Below are 25,148 nucleotides of genomic sequence, written 5' to 3'. Positions count from 1 at the left end.
GAGTTTTAATAAAATGCCTTGTAAATAAAAACTTTAATTTATTTGAATTTTAAGTAAATAATAGAGGAAGTTGGGAGTTGAATTTGGACCGTGTATTGTATTGTGTGGAGAGACACGGGTTGTCGATAATGATGATTCAAATATTGGTGTTTACAATATAACTACTAAATTTCCTCTTGTGAGTCCGCGCGGGTAGGTACCACCACCCTGCTTATTTCTGCCGTAAAGCAGTAATGCGTTTCGGTTCGAAGGGTGGGGCAGCCGTTGTAACTATACTTGAGACTTTAGAACTTATATCTCAAGATGGGTGGCGCATGTACGTTGTAAATGTTTATGGGTTCCAGTAACCACTTAGCACAAGATGGGCTGTGAGCTCGTAAACCCATATAAGCAATAAAAACAAAACACACACACACATAAAATATGTATACACTGGACTGACCGGTTTCATTAACGCTGCTATTCAATCTGGTCTTGCCCGTGATGGGGTCTAGTGCTTCGAGAATGAAAAACTGAGGTAATCCTCCGTCGTAGCCAGCGACGCAGCGGATCCGGAGCCAGGAGCTCATGCCTTCTATACTGGTATTGCTTACTTGAAGAGAACAGTTGCGTGGTGCCGTAGGCCTTGCTATAAAGAAAACGGTGACGCTTTAATATGGAAATCACACTTAACATTGTTTCTATTAGGAAAAGTATAAAGGACGTCATATCGGAGCTCATTATATGTTGGTTTTTCATCATTATATAAAATATATAAGTGGTTATTATGACTTTATTATGATTTCGTCTTCCGCAAACGTAGCTAGATAAGTCATATTTATAGCTTTTTTATCTAATGGTTGACTAACAATTTAGTTTATTGAAATGGAGTTTCATCAAAATGAATGCAGTAGTTTTTGAGTGATGCTCGAACGAACGAATAGACCATGTCGAATTTTCCCTAAAATCCATCGGATGACAACATAGTTCGTAGTTTATTTCTATCTTTTTCTTTTAAATTTAATATACAGAGATGCGAATGTTGCGATGGATGTGTGGAGTAACGAGAATGGATAGAATACGGAATGAATATGTTAGAGGAAGTCTGAAAGTGGCACCTGTGACAGAGAAGCTGAGAAGTGCGTGTTTGGGTTGGTATGGACATGTGATGAGACGAGATGAAAATGAGGTTGGTAAGAAAATGTTAACAATGAATGTGGAAGGATATAGAGGAAGTGATAGACCTAAGAAGAAATGGATGGATTGTGTGAAGGACGATATGGGTAAAGGGGAGTGAGCGAAGAAAATATGGTATATGATAGAAGAGTATGGAAGGAGAAAACATCTTGCGCCGACCCCAGGTAACTGGGTGAAGGGCAGGATATTGATGATGATGATAACTAACACAAAAAAAAACGAACAAAAAAAAAATTCCTAATTTATTTATTTATTTATAACTTCTTATACTAGAAAGTATAAAGGCGGACTTAATGCCATAGGCATTCTCTAACAGTCTACCTTAGGGGAGTGCAGAGATGAAGCTTGGTAGGTGTAGTGTGAAGGGGATATTACATAATTTATATATTATATAATTTAGTCCTCTCTCTAATCTCTATTCTGTTTTATCAATCCCCACATTGATGTCTTGGAAGTGATAAAACTTAATGTCCGTTTAAATTTCTAAGTGAGACAGAAAAAAGCAAAAACGTATGAAATTAGTTTAACAAAATTTGTTGGCACATCACAAGAACACAAAACGTATCTAATTTACACGTCACGCGAACAAGAAAATTAACTGCAGAGGGAAACTCACTAATTTCGTCTTTACTTAAGGCAGCCGTGTGACAATTTAGCACGATATGTTATAACAAAGTGCTTTGATATTAAGCGCTGCGGGTTGGTCTCGTATTACCGTGCACTGCCTGTAGTACTGTATTCATATTTTCTTGAAAGTCAAAGAGTTAGCCGCGCGGTGGAAGTGTTAATTGAAAAATGTGGCTTTGCCTTTTTCCCTTAAACTTGTTTACTTTACTGTTGGCGTTTCAGCTTGATTGCTTTGTTTACAGCTTAATTAGTTTACACAAAATCTGCATGCTACACATAATATGGTGTAAGACAACTTTATTTAGCACATATCTCTATTTATTTTGATGTAAATAGTCGATAATAAAGTTGTAAATCTGGTATGAATGTGGGATAAAGATTCACTTTTGATTTTGAAATAGCTTACGTATTGTGATTTGTAACTTATGGATTTTTTTCGGTATACATGTGAAATTATAAATTGCGGCATAAATCATTTTAATCTTGCTTTCGATAATACGGTTTTTAAATTATGTTTTTTTTTAAATCGATTTCATATCTATATTTTTATTGAGTTAAGTGTTCTTATTTAATTCAACTTACAATGGTTAACGGGAGTAATTAGATATTTTTCTTAGCATCATATTACTATTAGTAAATGGAAAAACAGAAAAATAGTTCAGATACTTAAGATATTACTGTGGTCGACTGTATTAGATTAAGAGTAATCGTAATCTTGCTTTGAGGCAGCGGTCCCATTAATCATTTTCCATCAGTATTCGGCGTCTTTACTATCACTACGAGGTCATGGTGAAGAAGTAGCAGACAAATCATCTGGTCTGTCACCCAGTATTGAAAAAAAGATAATTAAAAGTAGTTTTTTTTCTTTCTTTTTCTTTTCTTGACAGACGAGTATACAGCCCTCCTGATGGTAAATAGTAGACGTTGCTCATGAGACACAGAACGAGTAAATTTTGTTGTTCCAGAAACACTGGTGGTAGGACCTGTTGTGAGTTCGCACGGGTAGGTACCACCGCCCCGCCTATTTCTGCCGTGAAGCAGTAATGCGTTTCGGTTTGATGGGTGGGGCAGCCGTTGTGACTATACTGAGACCTTAGAACTATATCTCAAGGTCTGTGGCGCATTTATGTTGTAGATGTCTATGGGCTCCAGTAACCACTTAACACCAGGTGGGCTGTGAGCTCGTCCACACATCTAAGCAATAAAAAAAACACACACAAAAAATATGTGCCAAGTTGCACATCTAGTTTTTCTAATACCATGAACGAAAAGTTATGAGATTCGGCAAGCTACATACGTGCGAGTAAAATCCGGGTGAATTCGAGAATTATAAAATGTAGATTCGTAGCCTGCTGTTGATTCAAATTATATATACGTGGTTTTATTAGGATTTGGATTCTACATCCTGTTTCGCCACTTTACGTTTTAATATTATTAGAAGTCGTATTTGCTTCTGTTAATTTTATTCATTTTTCAATTACTTAAATTAAAAGATTAAGAGTGGATGGGTTTCTAGAATAAAATGTTAAATAGAAATGTTGCATCTATTTCTTAGGTATCTTGAGGTGGCCAAGAAAATGAATAAATGCGTTTTTACTTCTTCAAATACTAATTATATTGGTTTTAATTATTTTACAAATATAGAATTGACATGCGCGTCCATTTTTTGTTCATTTAATTTTGTCCAGTTAATGATACATTAGATTAAATTTAATTAGATAGTAACTTACATATGTGTGTGTATGTGAGCGTTTGTGTGTATGTGTATATATACATAAGGTATTTAGGCATTAGTTCAGTTATACTTTTTCTGTATGCACCTGTTTTGAATTGCAATCCAGATTGTTATATTAAATATTTAAACTTATAATTTCTATGGTTGTAATTTGTTTTGTGCATCAATAAAGGAAAAAGATTGCGATGTGCGATTTTCGACTGTACGATCTTATGATTTTTTTTATTTTCTCGATAAAAAAAAATTGGTATTTAAAAGACGAGGGTGAGAAAACGTACCGATTCACTTAAAGAAAATCGTATTGTACCAAAATTGATTTCGAAAACTCAAGTCACGTTTTATAAAACATTTGCAAATCTTAATGGCGTTAATGTATGGGAACATTCGAGAATCACAGAAATACCGTTGCAGCATATTAATAAGTACTCTTGTGGACGGATCTTTTGAATACTGAAGTGTTTTCATTATCATTGAATGTGGCTGTAATGATATAGTATAATCATTCAAGGCTTCAAAATAACATACAATAATCTTTCTTCTTAACAGTTCGTAAAACGAGGACACATAATGTTTGATCACTTTTTATAAGATACGGAGGGTAGTCTTTTATAAATTTAAGAACTCGGTTTATTAGTAGCTAGATTTCTTTTTACGTATTCAAGTGTCCAAATGTACTGGTTTTTTTCCACCTGGGAAAATCGCTGGATCCCCACCCGCGCGGCAGGTGGGGTATGTAGGAGTTGAACCTCACTAAAAACTCCTGCCGCTCACAACCGGCCCCCTACCTCGGAGTGGGCCGGAGCCCAGTCGGGGCTATTGAGACGGCGGGACACGGTTGACGCAGAGCACATTACATCCACCCCACCGTCCCACAAATATACTGGTACTACAGGCTCAGAAAGATGACGGTTCTTGGCACGATCGGAAAAACAAGGATTTGGACAGGCTTTTTGGTGAGCCAAATATTCTGGGGGAGATGAAGGCACGGAGGCTCGGATTGCTCCCTACGCACTACATGAGTGCGTAGGATCGGGCTGTAAAATGAGTGTACGTGGGTGTACCGGAGGGACGCCGTTCCGTAGAGAGGCCCAAGTACCACTGGTCTAACGCTGTGGAGGGAAATTTACGTGAGCTCCAAGTGTCGGACTGGCAAGGTGTTGCGCTGTGCCGGGATGAATGGCAACATTTCTTATCGGAGGCCAAGACCCACTATAGAGTCATAGCGCCAGCGCACTAGTAGTAGTAGTAGTAGTAGTAGTAGTAGTAGTGTCCAATTGTACGGCTTATCTGGTGTCGAGTGCTATGTTATACTTATATATGTATATATTTTCTCGGAATGACTTTTATTTAGATCTGTAAAAAAATTAAATAGTCTTATTTACATCTATCATGATTATCAAGGTAAAAGTTGATAAGAGATTAGTTGGAACAAAAAAAGGAAAACTCAGACATAGTTGGCCATAAATCTGACGCGTCTTTGCATTTTGGCGTAACGTACTTAGGAGTCGTTAAGTTTTCATGTATAGCTTTCTCAAATTTTAATTAATTTATTTATTTAAGGAGTACCGACAGGGCTTACAGTAAGACATAAAATAACATTGACATGTATAGAGCAATTGACAACTGCAACTCTAATTAGAGGCAATCACAGCATGCATTACATTAATATATCAATAGAGATTTAACAATACTATTAATAATAATAAAAAATTAAAAACAAAAGAAAAACAACAAGGACAGTAATACCCGAGTACTCAGACCAAGGCTGAGGCTGAGGTTCAACAACAACTTTTTATAATTTTGTTCCTGAATATTGGAAGGGAATCGCCAAATATGTCAAGGTTTTCAGCTTTTCTGACTAGATTATTATAAAGATTAGTTAGACGAGGAGCAGGCTTGCCTAGATTGGTTCTGCTAAAGCGGGTGCTGAAAAGAGCAACGGGGCGACGAGGTAACCTGGATGGCACCTTCAAAGAGAATTTATTGAGGATGGATTGGGAGTCGACAGCACCGCTCATAACTTGATGTAAAAAACACAAGCCTAACATATCGCGGCGATCATTCAATGTTTGCATTTTAAAATATTTAGCCCTATCAACATAAGATTCAACATTATTAGGCGGCCTAAAACGGTACGACATGTGGCGAAGTAACTTTTTTTGAATTCTCTCAATCCTGTTAATATGGGTTTTGTATGTAGGACACCACACAGTGCTGCAGTAATCAAGTTTGCTTCTAACATAACAGTGGAAACCTTCTAACATAACAGTGGAAACCTTCTTAAACTCCCTACCATTCCTAAGTACAAAACCCAGTGATTTGTTCGCGGCATCTATAATTTTGTCAATGTGCTTAGCGAAATTCAGCTTGGTATCAAGCTCCACCCCTAAATCACGAGTCTGAGAAACTTCACTCAAGCATTCCCCTGAAATATGATATTGTGTTGGTATTATATTGCGTTTTAATGTAAATTTTATATGTAGACATTTCGAAATATTCAAATACATTTTATTAATTTGGCACCAATCAACCAATTTATCAATATCACTCTGCAATAGTTCAGCATCATTCACATCATTTATAACACGCATTATTTTAAGATCGTCAGCAAATAGGTAACAGGTAGAATATTTAAAAAGATTTGTAATTTCGTTGATAAAGATGTTAAAAAATAGTGGACCCAAGATGGAACCCTGAGGTACACCCGAAGAAACTATGAATGGACTGGAACTGTGGAATTTAAATAATTGTACAGTACCCGGCGATAAGATCTAGTCTTGGAATGACCCCACCGAATGTAGTTCCGCCTTGTCGTGGCGGTGGGGCTTAAGCGTGCGTCCCTAAATCGCGTGCAGAGGAATCTGTGTGGGACGCCGCGACCAAGAGAACTGCACCCAGCTCTCCTTGGCTGCCTCCGTATTCAACGGGTGCTGCCTTGAGAGAGAGCGAGGGGCTCTCTCCCCACGCCCTTTGCACTGGCAAAGGGAGGCATTCAGGGGATGAGGGGTTGGCTCTCGGGAGCCTGATGAGCTGGCGGCACTTTTGTGTCTTCCGGCTGCGGGTTGCCATGTCCCCGGCTTCGGCTACAGGGGAAAGCCTTCCAGATATGGGAGGTACCGGCTTGCCGGCGTGGCTCCACACCGCGTTGTGAGCGGCGGACAGGCTTCGGCCACCGTCGGCCAAACCGTAAACCCCAGTGATGGGGAACGGGGGCTCCTACCTTTACTGGTCGGAGCCGCGAGGACGTAAACCTCTTCAAAAATGCCCCAATCTCAAGCTCGACACCCGGCGATGGGATGTATGGCTGGAGGGTTTCCAGTCCCGAGGGTGTCGTAGATCCTAGGGGACCAAACCCCTGGTTAATAAAAAAGGAACACCTACATGACAATGGCCAATTGTGAAAAGTTAGTACCCCAGGAGGGTACCGCCCGCGAGTCGGGCGGAGAATCCCTCCGTGCTTCCACCTCGGTGGAAGCACGCTGCCCCACGTACTCTGGGGGGGGGCAACAATTGCCAGGATGAAGGAGGCTGTGCGACGGGCAGCGGAATTCCCGTCGAACCGACGCGCTCCCTGATCGCCGGCTCGATGCGCTCTGCGCTCGCCAGTGATTCGGGTGCGATCATCCCCACCAAACCATCGGCGGAGAAAAAGAGGGGCCGAAGGAAGACCCCCGTAGTATCTTCCGACGACGGCGGTGCGTCATCCTCCAGCACTGAGGTGCCGGAAAAGACCATGGCCATCGAGGACGTGGCTCCGGTGATTTCGGGGCCTGCCGCGTCGAAAGACACGATGCCCGCACCCCAGCGGGCACCAGTAAGGAGGAGGGGTGCCGTTTCACCGGCGACATCGGTGGAGTCGATGTCGACGTCGGTTGCGTCTATGGCTAGCGGGGACGAGACGTTTCGTGATCTCGACCTCGCGCTGGTCAATCTCGGTAAACTGCTGTCAACCGTGGCTGCCAAGGGCGCCCAACCAGGCAGCAGCTACCGGAAAAGGCTTCGGGAGGGAGCCGCTATGGTAAGGACGAGACTGATCCCCACCATGTCCAAGCTCTATGACTTGGTGGCGAGCCGGGAGGCTGAAAACAAAGGCCTCGTCGCACAGCTTGACTCCAGGGAGAGTCGCATCCCGGGGGACTCCTCGGCCTCGCGGGGAGAGACTTCCCTGTCGCCAGTGCCTACGCTGGCATGCTCTGGGCCCTCCGTGGGGACGATGGACACTAACGTGCCCTCGCAGGCTGCGATGAGTGTGGCGGCGCCTATGACAGCGCCCATCCCTGTGGCCCCTGTGACGCGAGCACTCACTCCTGTGCTCCCCCGATCCCCACGGAGAGTTGAGTTAAGGCCTGCGCCGCCTCCGTCGATACCGGCTGCCTCTGCATCCACACGGAGAGGAAGGGTAAGGCCTGCGCCAGCGCAGGCTGGCGACATCCGTTCGCCACTTGCGAAGATGGTGGACGAGTGGCCGGCGCTGCCACGGCCTAGGATTGCGGAGCCGCCTCTTTCGGCCCCGCGTGCTGCGGGGTCGCAGAGGCCAAACAATATGGCTGCTGGGATGGGGGGGGTGGATGACTGCCTCCCAAGCAGAGAGGAAATTGTGGCCTGCATCTCGCGGGCGGTGGCGGTTGAGGTCGGCAAGCACTTTGCCGGCCTCGAGGAGATGCTCCGCTCCTCAATTCGTTCCGGAGACTGCATCCCGGTGCCAACAGTCGCGGTCAGTCCGCGGGATCGGGCCGCCCGGCCGACCTCCGCTCCTACCCCACCTGCGAGAGTGGTTCGGCGTGGAGGCCGGAACCAGAACAACAGAGGTGTCAGGGACCAGAATCCCGCCCCACGTTCCCAACCACAGCCTCGTCCCCTTCCGCCTCCCCCATCAAGCATGGACGAGGGCTGGACGGAAGTGGTGAGGCGGGGCACCCAGGCATGGCGACAGACAGCGGCTCTGGCAGCTCCCCGGGGGGGTCGAGCGCCGACCGCTACAGCCCGTAAAACAGCGCTAGCGGCCGTGGCTGCTCCCCGTGAGGGTCGAGCACCGGCCGCTGGCAAGAAGAAAAGCAAGAAGAAGAAGCCGCGTGCAGCGCGGTCGGCTGCCGTTGTAGTGACATTGCTGCCGGCCGCCGCCGAAAAGGGCCTTACCTATAATAATGTGATGGCCCGGGCGCGCGCGGCTGTAAATTTGAAAGAAATCGGGGCAGAAGAAGGCCTCCGTTTCCGGCAGACTGCCAATGGGGCGAAGCTGCTGGAGTGTCCCGGTGCCGACAGCTCTGGCATCGCAGAAAAACTAGTGGCGACGCTCCGCGTGGCGCTGCCGGAGGAAGAGGTGCGCGTGCACAGGCCGGTGAGGATGGCCGAGATTAGGATCACCGGCCTGGACGACTGCGCCACCAAAGAGGAGGTGGCAGCCGCGATAGCCGCCCAGGGTGGATGTGCTCCAGAGAGTGTGACCGTGGGTGAACTCCGCTCAGGGTACTCCGGGGCCAGGGCGGCGTGGGCGTGCTGTCCGGTTGAGGCGGCTACCTTATTGGCCACTCCTCCACCGGGAAGATCGACGGGGGATCCAGGGAGACTGCGAGTGGGCTGGATAGCGGCCCACGTGCGTCTTCAAGAACCGCGGGCCTGGAGATGCCTGCGGTGCTTTAGCACTGGACACGGCCTCACCAGGTGCACCAGCTCGGTTGACCGCAGTGGTCTCTGCTTCCGATGCGGCCAACCGGGTCATAAAGCGGCGTCCTGCACGGCCGCCCCGCACTGCGCTCTGTGCGCTACAGCCGGGCGCGGGGCAAACCATCGGGCAGGAGGCAAAGCGTGCTTCCCGTCCGGTGATGATACCGAACGCAACCGGCGTCGCAAGGCAAAGCGCCGGCAGAAGAGAAAGTTGGCCAGAGGAGCACTGGCCAACGTTGTAATCCCCGCTGCGGCGCCGGTGCCGGAGGGCGGGGGCAGCGGTGAAGGGGAGGGAGCGATGGATGTGGTTCAACAGTAATGGACCACATCTATCGTTTCCTCCAAGGAAACCTGAATAACTCCGCCAGAGCTCAGGACATGCTGTCTCAGAGCATGGCGGAGTGGTCCATAGATGTGGCTGTGGTCGCCGAGCCGTACTTCGTTCCCCCGGCAAATGATTGCTGGTTCGGGGACGATGACGGCCTGGCGGCCATAGTCATAAGAAGAGACGCGGCGATCCCCCCCCTGGCGATGGTGACCAGGGGCCAAGGGTTCGTCGCGGTGCAGTTGGAAGGGACCGTCGTGATCGGGGCGTACTTCTCTCCGAACAGGCCTACTGTCGAGTTCGGGCATTTCCTGGGCGGGATCGGGGCGATTGCTCGCCGCCTTGCTCCCCGCTCAGTGATTCTCGCGGGGGACCTCAATGCGAAGTCTGTCGCATGGGGCTCCCCCCGCTCGGACGCTCGTGGTAGGCTACTGGAGAGGTGGGCGAACGCGGCCGGCCTCTGTTTGTTGAATAGAGGTTCGGTTGCGACGTGCGTGCGGTGGCAGGGCGAGTCTATTGTGGACGTTACATTCGCAAGCCCGGCCATCGCACGCCGTATCCGCGACTGGAGAGTTTTGGAGGGGGCGGAGACACTGTCAGATCACCGATATATTCGGTTTGATCTCTCCGCCCGCTCCGCAGTCGCGGACGTCCACGGGGACCACCCCCGTGGTGCGTCCCGGTCATTCCCCAAGTGGGCACTGAAGCGCCTGAATAAGGAGCTCCTGATGGAAGCCTCTACGGTGGCGGCGTGGGCGCCCATGCGTCCACACCCGGTCGAGGTCGAGGGAGAGGCAGGGTGGTTCCGGGACACGATGCGTCGCATCTGTGATGCGTCGATGCCCCGGATCGGCCCTCGACTTCCTAATCGCCAGGCGTACTGGTGGTCGCCCGAAATTGCGCAACTCCGCGTGGAGTGCGTTCGGGCGAGGCGCGAGTGCGCCAGGCATCGCCACCGCTGCCTGCCGCGGCGCAACGATCCGGTTGCGTTCGCGGCGGCAGAGGCCCGGCTGCACGGTGCATTTCGCGTCGCGCAGAGGGCATTGCAGCTGGCCATCAGAAGAGCCAAGAACCAACACATGGAGGGTCTCTTGGAGACGCTGGATGAGGATCCGTGGGGGCGGCCCTATCATATGGTGCGCAATAAAATGCGCCCATGGGCCCCCCCGATCACGGAGCGTCTCCAGCCTCAGCAGCTGCGGGACATCGTCTCGGCGCTGTTCCCGCAGGAGCGGGAAGGATTTGTCGCTCCCGCTATGGACGCGCCGCCGGAATACGACGGCGAAGTCCCTGCTGAGGTGCTCCGCATAACGGGGGCGGAGCTCCGTGTGGCCGTGCGCAAAATGTGCGCGAAAGACACTGCACCCGGCCCGGATGGCATCCATGGCCGGGTTTGGGCCTTGGCTCTTAGTGCCCTAGGGGACCGACTCTTGAGGCTTTACAACTCCTGCCTCGAGTCGGGACGGTTTCCTTCATCGTGGAGGACGGGCAGACTCGTGCTGTTGAGAAAGGAAGGGCGCCCGGCGGATACTGCCGCTGGGTACCGTCCCATCGTGTTGCTGGATGAGGTGGGCAAGCTGCTGGAACGCATTCTGGCGGCCCGCATCATTCAGCATCTGGTCAGGGTGGGACCCGATCTGTCGGCGGAGCAGTATGGCTTCCGAGAGGGCCGCTCAACAGTAGACGCGATCCTTCGCGTGCGGGCCCTCTCGGAGGAGGCCGTCTCCAGGGGTGGGGTGGCTTTGGCGGTGTCGCTCGACATCGCCAATGCGTTTAACACCCTGCCCTGGTCCGTGGGGGGGCGCTGGAACGACATGGAGTGCCTCCCTACCTCCGCCGGCTGGTGGGTTCCTACTTGGAGGACAGATCGGTCACGTGTACCGGACACGGTGGGATCCTGCACCGGTTCCCGGTCGTGCGCGGTGTTCCACAGGGGTCGGTGCTCGGCCCTCTTTTGTGGAATATCGGGTATGACTGGGTGCTAAGGGGTGCCCTCCTCCCGGGCCTGAGCGTAATCTGTTACGCAGACGACACGTTAGTCGTGGCCCGGGGGGGGAGTTTTGCTGAGTCTGCCCGTCTTGCTACCGCTGGGGTGGCGCATGTCGTCGGCAAAATCAGGAGATTGGGCCTCGACGTGGCGCTCAGTAAATCCGAGGCCATGTGGTTCCACAGGCCCCGGAGAGTGCCACCTGTCGATGCCCATATCGTGGTTGGAGGCGTCCGTATCGGGGTCGGGGTGCAGTTGAAGTACCTCGGCCTCATCCTGGACAGTCGTTGGACCTTCCGTGCTCACTTTCAGAACCTGGTCCCTCGTTTGTTGGGGGTGGCTGGCGCGTTAAGCCGGCTTCTGCCCAACGTCGGGGGGCCTGACCAGGTGACGCGCCGTCTCTATACGGGGGTGGTGCGATCAATGGCCCTATACGGGGCACCTGTGTGGGGCCAGTCCCTGGCCGCGGGGGTGGCGAAGCTGCTGCAACGGCCGCAACGCACCATCGCGGTCAGGGTCATCCGTGGTTATCGCACCATCTCCTTTGAGGCGGCGTGTGTACTGGCTGGGACGCCGCCTTGGATTCTGGAAGCGGAGGCGCTCGCTGCTGACTATCAGTGGCGGGCTGACCTTCGTGCCCGGGGCGTGGCGCGTCCCAGCCCCTGTGTGGTCAGAGCGCGGAGGGCCCAATCTCGGCGGTCCGTGCTGGAGTCATGGTCCAGACGGCTGGCTGATCCTTCGGCCGGTCGTAGGACCGTCGAGGCGATTCGCCCGGTCCTTGTGGATTGGGTGAATCGTGACAGAGGACGCCTCACTTTCCGGCTCACGCAGGTGCTCACTGGGCATGGTTGCTTCGGTGAATTCCTGCACCGGATCGGAGCCGAGCCGACGGCAGAGTGCCACCATTGTGGTTGCGACTTGGACACGGCGGAGCACACGCTCGTTGCCTGCCCCGCATGGGAGGGGTGGCGCCGTGTCCTCGTCGCAAAAACAGGAAACGACTTGTCGTTGCCGAGTGTCGTGGCATCGATGCTCGGCGACGGCGAGTCGTGGAAGGCGATGCTCGACTTCTGCGAGTGCACCATCTCGCAGAAGGAGGCGGCGGGGCGCGTGAGAGACGCACAATCCCGCCGCCGTCGAGCGGGGGCCAGGGAGGCGGATCTCGCCCAAGCCCTGGCCCTCTAAGTGTTTCGGGTCCCCCTCACATGTCGGTCTGGGGACCGGCGAGGGGGGCCTAAGAAGACGACGTGCAAGCTGCTCTGCACGCGTTTTACGCAAGAGCATCCGGGTGATGGAAGGCCGGCTATCCTCGACTCACGCTGGTTCTGGTCCAGCGGGGTATTCCGTAGGATAGCTCACTCTAACCGGCGCCATCTAGGCGGGCTTCGGATAGCCTGCCGACCGAGAGGGCTGGTGGTCGTGACGCCGACGACCGCCGGTCCGGCGTCCCGAGGGGGAGGGTGATGGGAGAGATGTGCTCCGCACTAAACGCTTCACTTTCCCCCCTCTGCCTCTTCATGAGTTCTGTCTCATGCGAGGTTTGGACGTTGGTTGTTGAGCGACAGGAGGTTTTAGTCAGTTCGACTCTGACATGCCCCGCCCTCCATCCCCAGTGGAATGGAAAAAAAAAATGGAAAAAAAAAAGTCTTGGAATGAAATAATCGGCTTATTTGAGTTTCGCAATGCGTTATCCCTGTCGCACACTACCTACCCGACGTTTATCAGTTAGTGTTCAAGTGTTGAAGTGTGCAATCGAACTGTTAGTCTATCGTGCGAGAGAGATAACGTTCGTCGTAGCCGAAATGTCTCTTTCTAAAGGTCGATGTGCGATATTTATGGTCGGGTACTGTATTATTATGATCGAAATCTAATCACTAGCTCTTAGATTATGTTGTTAAGATCTGACCAATATGTAGGTTACAGTTATTAGTTACCGTTTCGCATTTCGTCACAAACGTTTATTTCAATTTCTGTAAACTTACCAGCTGGCACAATTTGGAAGTCACATGGCTCCAGTTGTCTCCCGACAGTGTTGGCGCCTCTACAGCTAAGCGTTCCAAAGTCACGCTCGCTCTGAGGTTTGTACACCAATTCGCTCGTACTGCCATTCGCTGTACCTATTCACAAAAAAAAAACTTTTAGAAAGAAAGAGAGAGAGTATATTTTATTGGACACAAAAAATGCATTGGAAATCAACCAACAGGCAGGAATAATTGCATACAATAAGCGGTTTTATTGCTTAAAGTGATCTTTTTCAGACTACCGTTTTTATACAGAAATTTTAAGAAAGATACTGCAGGTTGAGGTGTGATATTATTAACAATATTGAAGTGGTCTTGACCTAAAGGATAAGATGTCCGGTGCATTCGTATCGAGCGATGCAATGGTGTTCGAATCCCGCAGGCGGGTACCAATTTCTCTAATGAAATACGTACTTAACAAATGTTCACGATTGACTTCCACGATAAAGGAATAACATCGTGTAATAAAAATGAAACCCGCAAAATTATAATTTGCTTAATTACTGGTGGTAGGACCTCTTGTGAGTCCACACGGGTAGGTACCACCAACCTGCCTATTTCTGCCGTGAAGCAGTAATACGTTTCGGTTTGAAGGGTGGGGCAGCCGTTGTAACTATACTGAGACCTTCGAACTCATATCTCAAGGTGGGTGGCACATTCACCTTGTAGATGTCTATGGGCTCCAGTGACCACTTAACATCAGGTGGGCTGTGAGCTCCTTCACCCATTTAAGCAATAAAAAAAATCAGGGTAGTCTTTAAATAATACTTTTAGTATATAAGAGACAAAAACATTGGTACGATTAGAGTAATCGATAGTTGCATATATTTGTTGTATTTGTACTCATCCAACAAACAAAAAAAACAGAGTAGTCTTTAAAAATACTGTTAGTATATAAGAGACAAAAACATTCATACGATCAGAGTAATCGATAGTTTCATACGTTTGATCCACCGTATTTGTTTGACATAACCAAATTGAAATCTTCTTACCAAATTTTAGCGGAGATACGTCTAGACTCTCGCCGCTGTTGTTAAATTGCCAGAAGAACGTCACGTCCGGAGGGTTGGCTGTGACAGAGCATCTCACTCTCAATGCTTCTTCTATTTGTGCTCCTAATACTTGAGGTGTTGGATGCGAACAAACTGGTGCATCTATGTTAATAACAAAATTTTTAATTTGACATGTCTTTTAATAAGTTAAAAGCGCCTTTGAGAAGTAGACTCACAAGGATTAAACCCTTTCAAATACTTTTATAAGGAATTTCTACTTTAACAGCAAAGTGCGAAGGCAGCGATTCTGTAGATTATGCCACTTAGTTTTAAATTTAGGTATTATTAGATTTAAGCTTATCAATGGCTTTGTACCTGAAGATTTAATAACAATCTTAAATCTACGATAAATTAATTTCTCACAGTTTTTTAGATTAACGCGTTTTCGTAAGCCAATTAGGGTTGGCACCGTCATTGTTTTTTTATTTTGATTCTAACTTGTAACTATAGTTGAGACCTTAGAACTTATATCTCAAGGTGCGTGGCGCATTTACGTTGTAGATGTCTATGGGCTCCAGTAACCACTTAACACCAGGTGGGCTGTGAGCTCGTCCACCCACCTAAGCTATAAAAAAAAAAAAAGATTAAAATTACAGGCAGCGGCAGAATAATAGCGATAGCTTCAGCTATCACAAAGATCAACCGCGACCTTTTTATCTCCACTGTGTGTTAGTGTTAGTATAATAGTTCTATTCAGTTTAAATTTCATTTATACAAAAACTTCTTTGTCTGCATAAAATAGTTTGTATATTTAGAGAGAAGAAAATGAAACTGAAATGAAAGGCTAATGAAATGCTAGTAAACCATTCTGAAAAGCCAACGTTTTCATAAAAGAAACATTCCTACGCTTATTAGCAATGCAATGTAAAGGGTGACGTCTCAGGATTCTTTCATAGCTCACTCGTGGCACTACGTATTCTGCTGTGCCGTATTACAGCGAGAATTTCCTCATTAATCAAAACACACGTTCACTGTTCCAACTAGAGATCCCTTGATTTGTACAGACAGCAAAATGTAATAAGTATTATGGATATAACGAATTGTTGCTTCAATAATCTCAGAACGAAGAATACCTAAATTAACAGTAAACAGCTGAAAGAAAACTCGGATCCAGTTCGTTAAATCATAACAGAAGTTAGACGATATATAAATTTTATCGCCCAACTGCTCCCCTCCGGGTACAGTCGGCGACTGTGATTCATTTAGGTATCTACTTGCTAAACTGCGCTCCCCGGCTGCCTCAGATTTTCATTAAACTCTCAAATATTTGTTCACGTTAAGCAGCCCTTCCACGGCGCGATTACTGTAGCGGGAATATGAAAATATGTATGTGGATTAATGTAAGACCGGCGGCGATCGTGTACCGCGTGCGAATTACAGCGTTCCTTAGCTGGAGGAGAAAGGTGCGGGAATGGAATCAATAAAACGGCAACAAACTCGTGGAACGAATGTTGCAAACGAGCCTAGGTGACGGATAGGGTGGGATATAACGTACATTTGTCGCGAATCGGTCCGACGCGCGGCGACGCACCCGTAAATCTTGAAGGCAGTCTCCCGCGATGATTGATGCTCGCTCAGTGACTCGACTCTACTTGTCGGAATACAGTCGAAGCCAACACTGCCGACGCCGCAATGATACATATTTCGCTTCTCGTTGTTTATCATAGTTAATTAATCCCGATGGCAACGGTTTAGTTGCTAAGGCTATATATGAGCTAACAAAGTTTCTCTCAGTGATATACGAAGCTATTGAAATTCAAAAAAAAAATTACACAACTCATTATAAATGTGAAAAGTGATTAATAGAGACACCTATATTGTTTCATTATGAAGAGAACGCTCGTAGCCCCATCACATAGTCGTCGTACGTGTCGAGTGCTAGATTATGTTACTAAAGAGGTGTGTCGACTCGGCTGGCTACGTGCGTAAAAATTACCTAAAATGAGGTAGAAGATACGGCCTGAATAAAACGAGGACTCATTATCCAGGAATTACGTTGAGGCGTAAGTGTGCACCTTATATGAACAGACCTTACAGTTTATCTTCACTGTTGGCTATTGTATTACAGTAATGGAATTATTCAATAGAATCTTGTCTCACTCCGTTGACTCGTAACAAATCTTTGTTAAGATCTCACTGAGAATGATTGATACAACATTCAGCGAACAAAAAGCCCCTCGCGAAATGAAAATGTAATTTATTAGCACTCTGTTTGTATTAGGGAGTAAAAGACTCCCCAATTTGGAAGACGCAAAAGTTATCATCGTCATAATTTGATTATTAATGTAAAATTTTCAACGTTTGCTTCGGCTGTGTGACTGTTAATTGATAAACAATGCTGTTATTAAGCATCCCATGACAACGTTGTTAAATAAATTTAATTTTAAAAGTTATGGTATTTTATTATAATTGCATGAGTTTTGTATTGGCGTAACCTAAAAACTGTTGAATGACGTTTTTTGTTTTTACGTTAAAAGCGTTGAAATTATTAACTTTATTTTAGGTTCCGTTCAATTTATTTCGTAACGACAAATGTCGTAATGACAAAGTTCTTTATAATGAGTAAAACTGTACGATGTTCGCATTCTTGTAGATAGTCGGATCCATCCGTTTAGTTCCAATGAAACTGACCCATTGGTAAACAAGAAGCCATAGACTATATACCAATGTACAACACTTGGATCAAAGGTGCAGTTTGAATGTCATTAATTATATCACAAACCGATATATGCGCATACTTTTTGTATAGGTATAGTAAACGAGCTCCATAAATGCAAGTGATGGTAATTTTAAGGTTTTTAAATCTATACTAATATATAAATCTACAGTGGTTTTTACGGATGTTCCGTTATAACTACTGAACCGTGCATCCAATTGACTTGAAACTTGGTATCCACGTAGAACATACATGTACTTAATGGATAGGTTAATATTTATATGCGTGTTGGACTCCCTACACCAGTTGCGGGGGCGTTAATGATGAGAATCTTTGTGGGGGTGAGAAATAATAATGTTAATTTTAAATGCCCAGCAAAGCGTACGGGTATAGCTAGTTAGTTATCTATAAAAATTATAAACATTCTTGTTTTGGTGATTTGAAATTTTATATTTTCACGAATTCATGTTGATATTTATGAATGTTAAACGTTCTAAAATTACACATTTAAAGAGCACTCCCATAAAGTTCCATCTACAGTTACCTTTTTACCTGCACATGTTTTTTTTTTGTTTTTTTTTCTGTTTTTATAACAACGCTCGAACTCATACAGCATTGCAGACGGTCTTTAAGCTGCAAGAGCTAGGGTTGAAAGTTTCACTTCAACCAATTTACGCACCAGAACTTGCGCCAACACATTTATTATACCTTTTCAAAGTTTCAAGTCAAGTCAAAAACACAAAATCAATGCGTAAAAGTTGTTTTAATTATTTCTGCGGCTAGCGAAAACTGAAGAAAACAGTCTAAAGCCTAGTCATGACCCATGGAGAGTAAATGTAAGTATTTATGTTATAATTTAACATTTTTAATGAACTTACATTGTATACTGAGATGTGTTGTCTGGCTGGCCGTTTCACCGAGAGCATTAGTGGCCCTGCAAGAGTAGTCTCCTCCCAGATCTCTTGTCACTTTCTGTAGAACCAGAGACTTGGTGCTCACGATTACTCCCGATACCACGTTATGAAGAACTTGCTTGTCCTGGGAACAAAATTACAAAATCCTCTTGTAGTAAGTAGCTTGAGATTGATTGAACCTTAATTGGTAAGACGCTTAAAATATAATAGCAATATGTAAGTTAAAATGTAATTAAACTTAAATACACTATATAATAGAATGAATGATTAGAAACATTTCTAACTGTTATTGCTAGCTTCGGAGTCTTGTACACCTTTAATAATTCAAACAAATACCTATTTCGGTACTGTATTCTAGTGTATTGAGTCAATAAGCTCTTCTTTATAGCCACTGCTCTTGTCTGAAATAGAATTTTCCTTACCCATTTGATATATTTAAACATTCCATTGTTTAAAGAGATTTGAAACGGAACTTAATTTTAGACGCGGTAAATTATTGGTGTCAGAAAGACAGAGTAGTTTTTGAGGCAAAATGGCGTCTCGTTTTGCTAATGAATATACACAATTTATATAAATCAAACTTAGATTTATATAGAGCGGCCTTTTTTAGTTAGGTAGGTATGTGAACTTTTATCACACCAATTCAGAAATGGCTACGGAACACATGAGTTCGAAGTTCATTGTCTTGTTTTTTTCCCCTACCTAATTGTTGGTAGGCTATGGGGCTATTCCTATTAAGCGCGGCCTGGTATGTGGGCTCACGATGTTCAACCTGGGAGGACTGGTTTACAATAGCCCTAGCAAGAGCAGTGCTATGCTGAATCTATTACCAGATACGAATCGCGACCCACGGAGAAGAACCGGTGAGAAAGTCAATGGGTTGTATTTATAGGCTAGACTAGATTGCACGTCTAACTCTTCGTCGCATTCTACGAAAAAAGCATTGAGATAACCGCTATTCCTTTGAAACAAAAAGGGAATGAGGCGGCTTCGCTTCAGTGACGTTAATATTATGGACTAGCTGACCCGGCAGACTTCGTAGTGCCTCAATCGATAAATAAAAGACCTAAACTTTTGTATAAAATAAACATAAACCAAACAAAAGGAATCCGTCCGACGGGGGACACATCAAAGGAAAAACAAAATTGTTATTTTTATTTAATTCCGAGAATTTTCATATTTATCTACCTTTTAAACCTTCTCTGGACTTTCACAAATAATTCAATACCAAAATTAACCAAATCGGTCCAGCCGTTTTCTAGTTTTAGCGAGACTAACGAACAGCATTTCATTTTTATATATATAAGTATAGATAGATAGATAACTTTAGATCGTAAAAACACTCATAATTATAAATGTAAAAATATTTTTAATTAAGTATACGACTCCTAAAACCCAACGAAATGCAACTGGTATAACTATTTTTGTTTTTGTTTTTTTACTATTGGATGTATATAGTGATTATTTATTTTATTTTCTATCTACATTTTGTTTAGCTCTGATTTATGTAAAATTTTCACGTAAGCGTAGACTGTCTGAAATACTATCGTTGTTTAAGTTATGATGACGGAGTTCCGTTTATTTTAATTCGTCATTTCCGTATTAGGTATTTATTGATCGATTAAGTGACATCCGTTCGACTAGTGTTACGTTAACATGAAAAAGGTCAAACCACTATATCATTACGAGGTAATTTACTTTTATAATAACAAATGTGGGATTGTTATGAAAATACACATGGTTTTTCGTGAACAAAGCAAATAAGGCTTCGTATTCAAGGGCCCTAACTAGATTTTCCCCGGTGTTATGAAACAGAAATCGATTTAACAAATCGAATGCTGTGAGTCGATTATTCATTCATTTTATTTAAGTTTTTTTTTATTGCTTAGATGGGTGGACGACCTCACAGCCCACCTGGTGTTAAGTGGTTACTGGAGCCCATGGACATCCACAACGTAAATGCGCCACCCACCTTGAGATATAAGTTCTAAGGTCTCAGTATAGTTACAACGGCTGCCCCACCCTTCAAACCGAAACGCATTACTGCTTCACGACAGAAATAGGCAGGGAGGTGGTACCCACCCGCGCGGACTCACAAGAGGTCCTACCACCAGTAAGTCTAGGCGATCCATCATCTATCATTTAGTTACATAATTATCTCAAATAAATTTAATTTATCTGAATTAATTTAATATAAAATAATATTGTATTCCAGATCCGCGTTATGTAGGAGGAGCATTCGCGTAGTATTTTTTAAATTTCTTTTTGTGCTATCCTTTCCTTTTCGCGGGCAAAAAATAACAGATACTTACGTTATGATACCATGATATCCGATGTTCCCGTGGATTAGCTTTCACTGAGCATTCGAAGTAGACGTCGTCACCTTCTTTTATCTCATGTGGATTTAAGGTGCTGCCCAATGACAACGACACGACGGGAGGATCTACAGTAAAATATAAAAGTATTAAAAAAACCCGCTTAATATTAATTAAAAAATGAAACAGTAATTAAAAAAGGTTGAAATATATTTATTACGAAAAGTTGTACGGACGTCAATGAACCTGAGGTACCTTATATACCTATACTTAAATACTTTTACAATAAAAAATATAAAAAATTCTATTGCAAATAACATTTATTACTTTTACAGTGTGTTAGTTTAACATAAATATAAAACAATTTAAAGTATAAAAAGCTTATTAGAAGTGGTCTCCGTTTATGACCTGGCGCCGACCCTTGCTGGAAGCACCATTCTTGATTATTGAACATGGTGTTGTTAAGAGGCTTCACTACCTTCTCAAGAATGGTATCTTGATACACTTGTGCCGATGTTTTGATACCTTTTTTTTTTTTTTGGCTTTGATGAGTGGACGAGCTCACAGCCCACCTGGTGTTAAGTGGTAACTGGAGCCCATAGACATCTACAATGTAAATGCGCCACGCACCTTGAGATATAAGTTCTAAGGTCTCAGTATAGTTACAACGGCTGCCCCACCCTTCAAACCGAAACGCATTACTGCTTTACGGCTGAAATAGGCAGGGAGGTGGTACCTACCCGTGCGGACTCACAAGAGGTCCTCCCACCAGTAAAATTTCTCATCCGTAAACAAAAAAATTCTATGACCTCCCTTTGCGTACCGCTTCAGTAGTTGTTTCGATTTTACCACCCTATTCTCTTTTAAATTATCAGTTAAGAAATGACCAGTACGTCTCTTATAGACTACCTAAGTCATCTTTTAAAATACGCGACATGGTTCTAGGTGCTATCTCCATCTCCCGAGATAAAATCTTTTGCTTTCGGACAGGATTTCTTAAAATTCTTTCCCTTACTGCTTTGACCACCTTTTTCGTACGAACACTACGTGAACAGCCAGATCTTCTGTCACAAACAGAGGAGGTTTCATTGCACCTATTAATAGCCCGGTACACAAACATTTTACTAACACCAAGCATATGGAGAGTTTTAAAAATTGCAGTTGAATCCATTCCTACTTTGTGTAATGCAATCACAGCGATTCGGTTCTCTTTATCACCCCACTCCATTTTAACATCGCAAAATATTGTACAATGTATTGGCGCCAAAATGAGAAAACTCAATGAGCAATCATATAAAATTGACAGATTCCAAATTCAACTGTAATATTTTGTTTATTTTTAATTGTAACAGTATTTATGGCCAGACCAAGTAGATGGTTATATAGTGCTAAAAATATCTAAGGATTTACAAAAGTTATGGCTCTTTTACTATAATAGTTAACCTTTAAGATTGTGTTCTAGAGGTCGAATTGAGAGCCAACAAAAAAGTTATTGACCTTAGACGTTCATTCTACCTACATGTTATTAAGTCTATTTTCAACTAAACAATCGCCCATTACTTTTCTGTTACAGCTGTCATTATTATGTTTTTTTTTTGTTTACTAGTCGAGTTCAGGTAAGTTTAGGATCTGCCGCGAGGCGGGCGATGACAGTTTATTGGCCATTAAAGACCAATAACGATGTTGCCCGCAACCGGAGGAAGCGCTCGTTCGCCAAATAAACATTTACGATTCAACCGTTTAAATTGTTGCCGAAACGATTCACGCCGAGAGCGGGCAAAATTCTCCGAGCTCTAAATGCATTACGGTTCGCCGAGCAGAAGTAAATAGAATTTATTTATATTTGAAAATTAATTTCCCCTGTCGTAATGGAGTCAGCGCGCTTCCTTGCTCTTTTCGAAAGGTGACCGTTTCTAGACGGATCGCGTTCGTTTTGATTGGACGCACCGACTGTGAACGGCTTTTTTTTTTTTTTTTCCTTCCTTCCTAAACTGGTTGCCTAGAGAGGCTATTCCAGCGTAACCGTAACTAGTAGGTGAGCTCACGGGGCTCAAACCAGACGACGATGCTAACACGAACCCTAGCAAGAGTCGTGCTTCGCAGAATCTACCACCGGATCGGAAGCACGACCCACTGAGAAGATCCGGCGAGAAACTCAGTGGGCTGTGTCAGAGGGTTAATTTACTCGTCAAGCCCTTCGTCGCAAGCGATGGGTTCGACGAGAACGGTGACCGGTGCTTGAAGTACCTAGAAGCACCGTTAGTGGATCGGGAGGATCCGAGATGACGTGAGTGAACTGCGAAATCGTAACAAAGACATTGTTCTAAAGTGACGACGAGCTATTTAAAACAAAGATAAGCCTCATTGTCAATATGTAAACGTGCTCGGTGCTAAGCTCCGTTTAATCCCTTGAAGCGTTTTGCGATTCCACCACGCCGAGCGGAGAAAGGGTGCCGACAGCCTCACTATTCTGAATTAGTTTTGGCCGGTCCTCTGCGGAGGTTAAGTGTTGGTGTTGTGTGTTCTCCAACACTAACAAGGTTTTAATTACGTTTTACCGAGTTTCTCTTCTGCATACAAGCTTTTAATATTGTTACGCGGAGGAGGTCTGTTTTTAAATGTTGACAATTGTCCGTTAAGTTGAATATTTACACAGAAGGGGTTAGTGCTAAATTACTTGTCGGGCTTTTGTTGAAACAGTCACCCTTCGAGATAAAATAGCCAGTTTGATGGTCTAGTAGGTATTTATGTAATATAATTGTATATACCAAACGTTTTGAATTGAATTTGTTTACTTATTTGAAGAAAAATTATAATTTATTTTATTTACCTTAAAAATATATTAATAGATTAATTTGCAGCATTTTGTATGAGCAAACAAGCTTTTTTAAGGTTTAGCTTGTAAAAAAGATCAGCTAGTAAATGAGGTGTTGAAAGCCATATTGTTAACGTGAATTAGGAAAATTTAAGATTTTTCTGTTTTCGATTTTTATTACACATTGTTTTTCCTCCATCGTGGAAGTCGTTTGTGAGCACCTGTTAGGTACGTATTTCATTAGAAATACTAGTACTAACCTACGAAGTTTGAACACTAGTACATTCGCATCGTTCTATACGAATACACCGGATTTATAGCCCTTTAGTTAGGCGACTACGATTTGTAAGTATGTAATACACGGTCCATCTGGTTTTAAGTGTATACCGAAACACAAAGATATAACAACGTCAATGTCGTTTTCAATATCTTAGAATAGACTTAAATATAAATACTAGATTATTATGTACTGGTTTCCCTAGTCTTTAAAGCGGAAATCTAGAATACTGCAACACAGAAATAGAATTGATGTTGCCTATTTATATGAATTTTCAATAATAAATTGCGGTTTTTAGACGGTAGATATAGACCGAGACGGAGTATCTATAATAATATAATATTATATAATATAATTTCATGTGTGGTGTTAGTTATTGTACCTTTCTTTTTTCCTACCTAAGCTGATTGTCTTGAGAGACCACATCAGCGTAACTTTAACTAGTAGGTGAGCTCAAACCTGACGATGTTGCTAAAATGAACCCTAGCAAGAGCCGTTCTTCGCAGAATCTACCACCGGAGCGGAAATGCGACCCACTGAGGAGATCCGGCGGGAAACTCAGTGGCCTTATAGTACCAATGACTTCAAGAAAAGCTATGTGACCGGTGTGAAGAAATTTTGTAGTAGTATGTACATTTCGAATTTATCAATGAACAGGGATAGGAACGCTTCAATAATGATACAGTTAATTGTTATTTCAAACACTGTTAAGTAAAGGAATTGTGGGAGCATTATTATAACTGTAAATAAGGCTTCAGCATTAGAAGATCTTTTAGAAGATGTATCGTCAAGCGACTCTACTTTCGTGTATTTCTACTACTAGCTAGCTTCTCTGTCTTCATATTCACTTTCCCAAATAAATTCCTAATTGCTAATCTCCCTTCTAGAAGTAACTTTCAAATAATAATAAACTTCAAAGATAAGAAAGGAAAGAAGAATACTTTCTTTTCTTTCTTATCTTTTATGAGTAGGCTATGCTAAGATCGCGTCTATATTAAGCACATCTGTGTAAATTTTACACTATAAACGCAGTTTTCTTAATGGAGAATGCCGCTATATTTTTATTGACCCTAGATTGTTTAGCTGAATACTGAGGTTAAAATGAAAACGTCACCTTTGAACTTAACCACAAAGGGGAATGCCCACTCTCCATAGTGTGCTAGGCCCAAGATGGACATCAAATATTACTATAAAAATGTACTGATTCAAATTCATAAATGTATTGGATATCTAAAAAATATATTGAAATTGACGCCACTATTATAAAAAATATAATAAAAATAAAAACTCGTTTTGAGGTTAATTTTCTATATAAATAAGTGTCGGATTGTGAGATACTTCAAGAACTTTTATTTTCTTAATGTTTAAGATGTTCCTAATGTATTTTTATCCAATAGGGTATAAAAAAACACACATACTTCTTTAAATATCTATATTTTCTTCATCTTCATATACAATTAGTAAATCATCTAAAACTAGCAAAGGAGAGCATATACACGGTTTTAAATCTCGGTCAGGGTAAAACCACAATTCACACAATGTTTTTTAGTCGTAGTATGAAACATTATTGATAAAAGTAAAATA

The 25,148-nt window shown here is 44.0% G+C and overlaps 1 protein-coding gene across 2 annotated transcripts in view; it reads right to left on the bottom strand.

Moving 5' to 3' along the window:
* The window catches only part of LOC101737236 (neural cell adhesion molecule 1), a 108,135-nt gene that overhangs the window by 3,906 nt on the left and 79,081 nt on the right, over positions 1–25,148 (bottom strand). For both annotated transcript variants that reach the window (XM_062676171.1, XM_021347284.3), the window contains exons 9-13: positions 20,470–20,600; positions 18,122–18,281; positions 14,528–14,689; positions 13,497–13,631; positions 443–628 (exon numbers count right to left, since the gene is read on the bottom strand). In XM_062676171.1, the coding sequence (XP_062532155.1) occupies positions 443–628; positions 13,497–13,631; positions 14,528–14,689; positions 18,122–18,281; positions 20,470–20,600 (774 nt within the window). The remainder of the gene's footprint in view (positions 1–442; positions 629–13,496; positions 13,632–14,527; positions 14,690–18,121; positions 18,282–20,469; positions 20,601–25,148) is intronic.

This window comes from Bombyx mori, chromosome 25 (assembly GCF_030269925.1).
Source record: "Bombyx mori chromosome 25, ASM3026992v2".
NCBI lineage: Eukaryota > Metazoa > Arthropoda > Insecta > Lepidoptera > Bombycidae > Bombyx > Bombyx mori.
The sequence above is the reverse complement of the archived record's forward strand: the minus strand, read 5'-3'. Positions and strand labels throughout refer to the sequence as shown.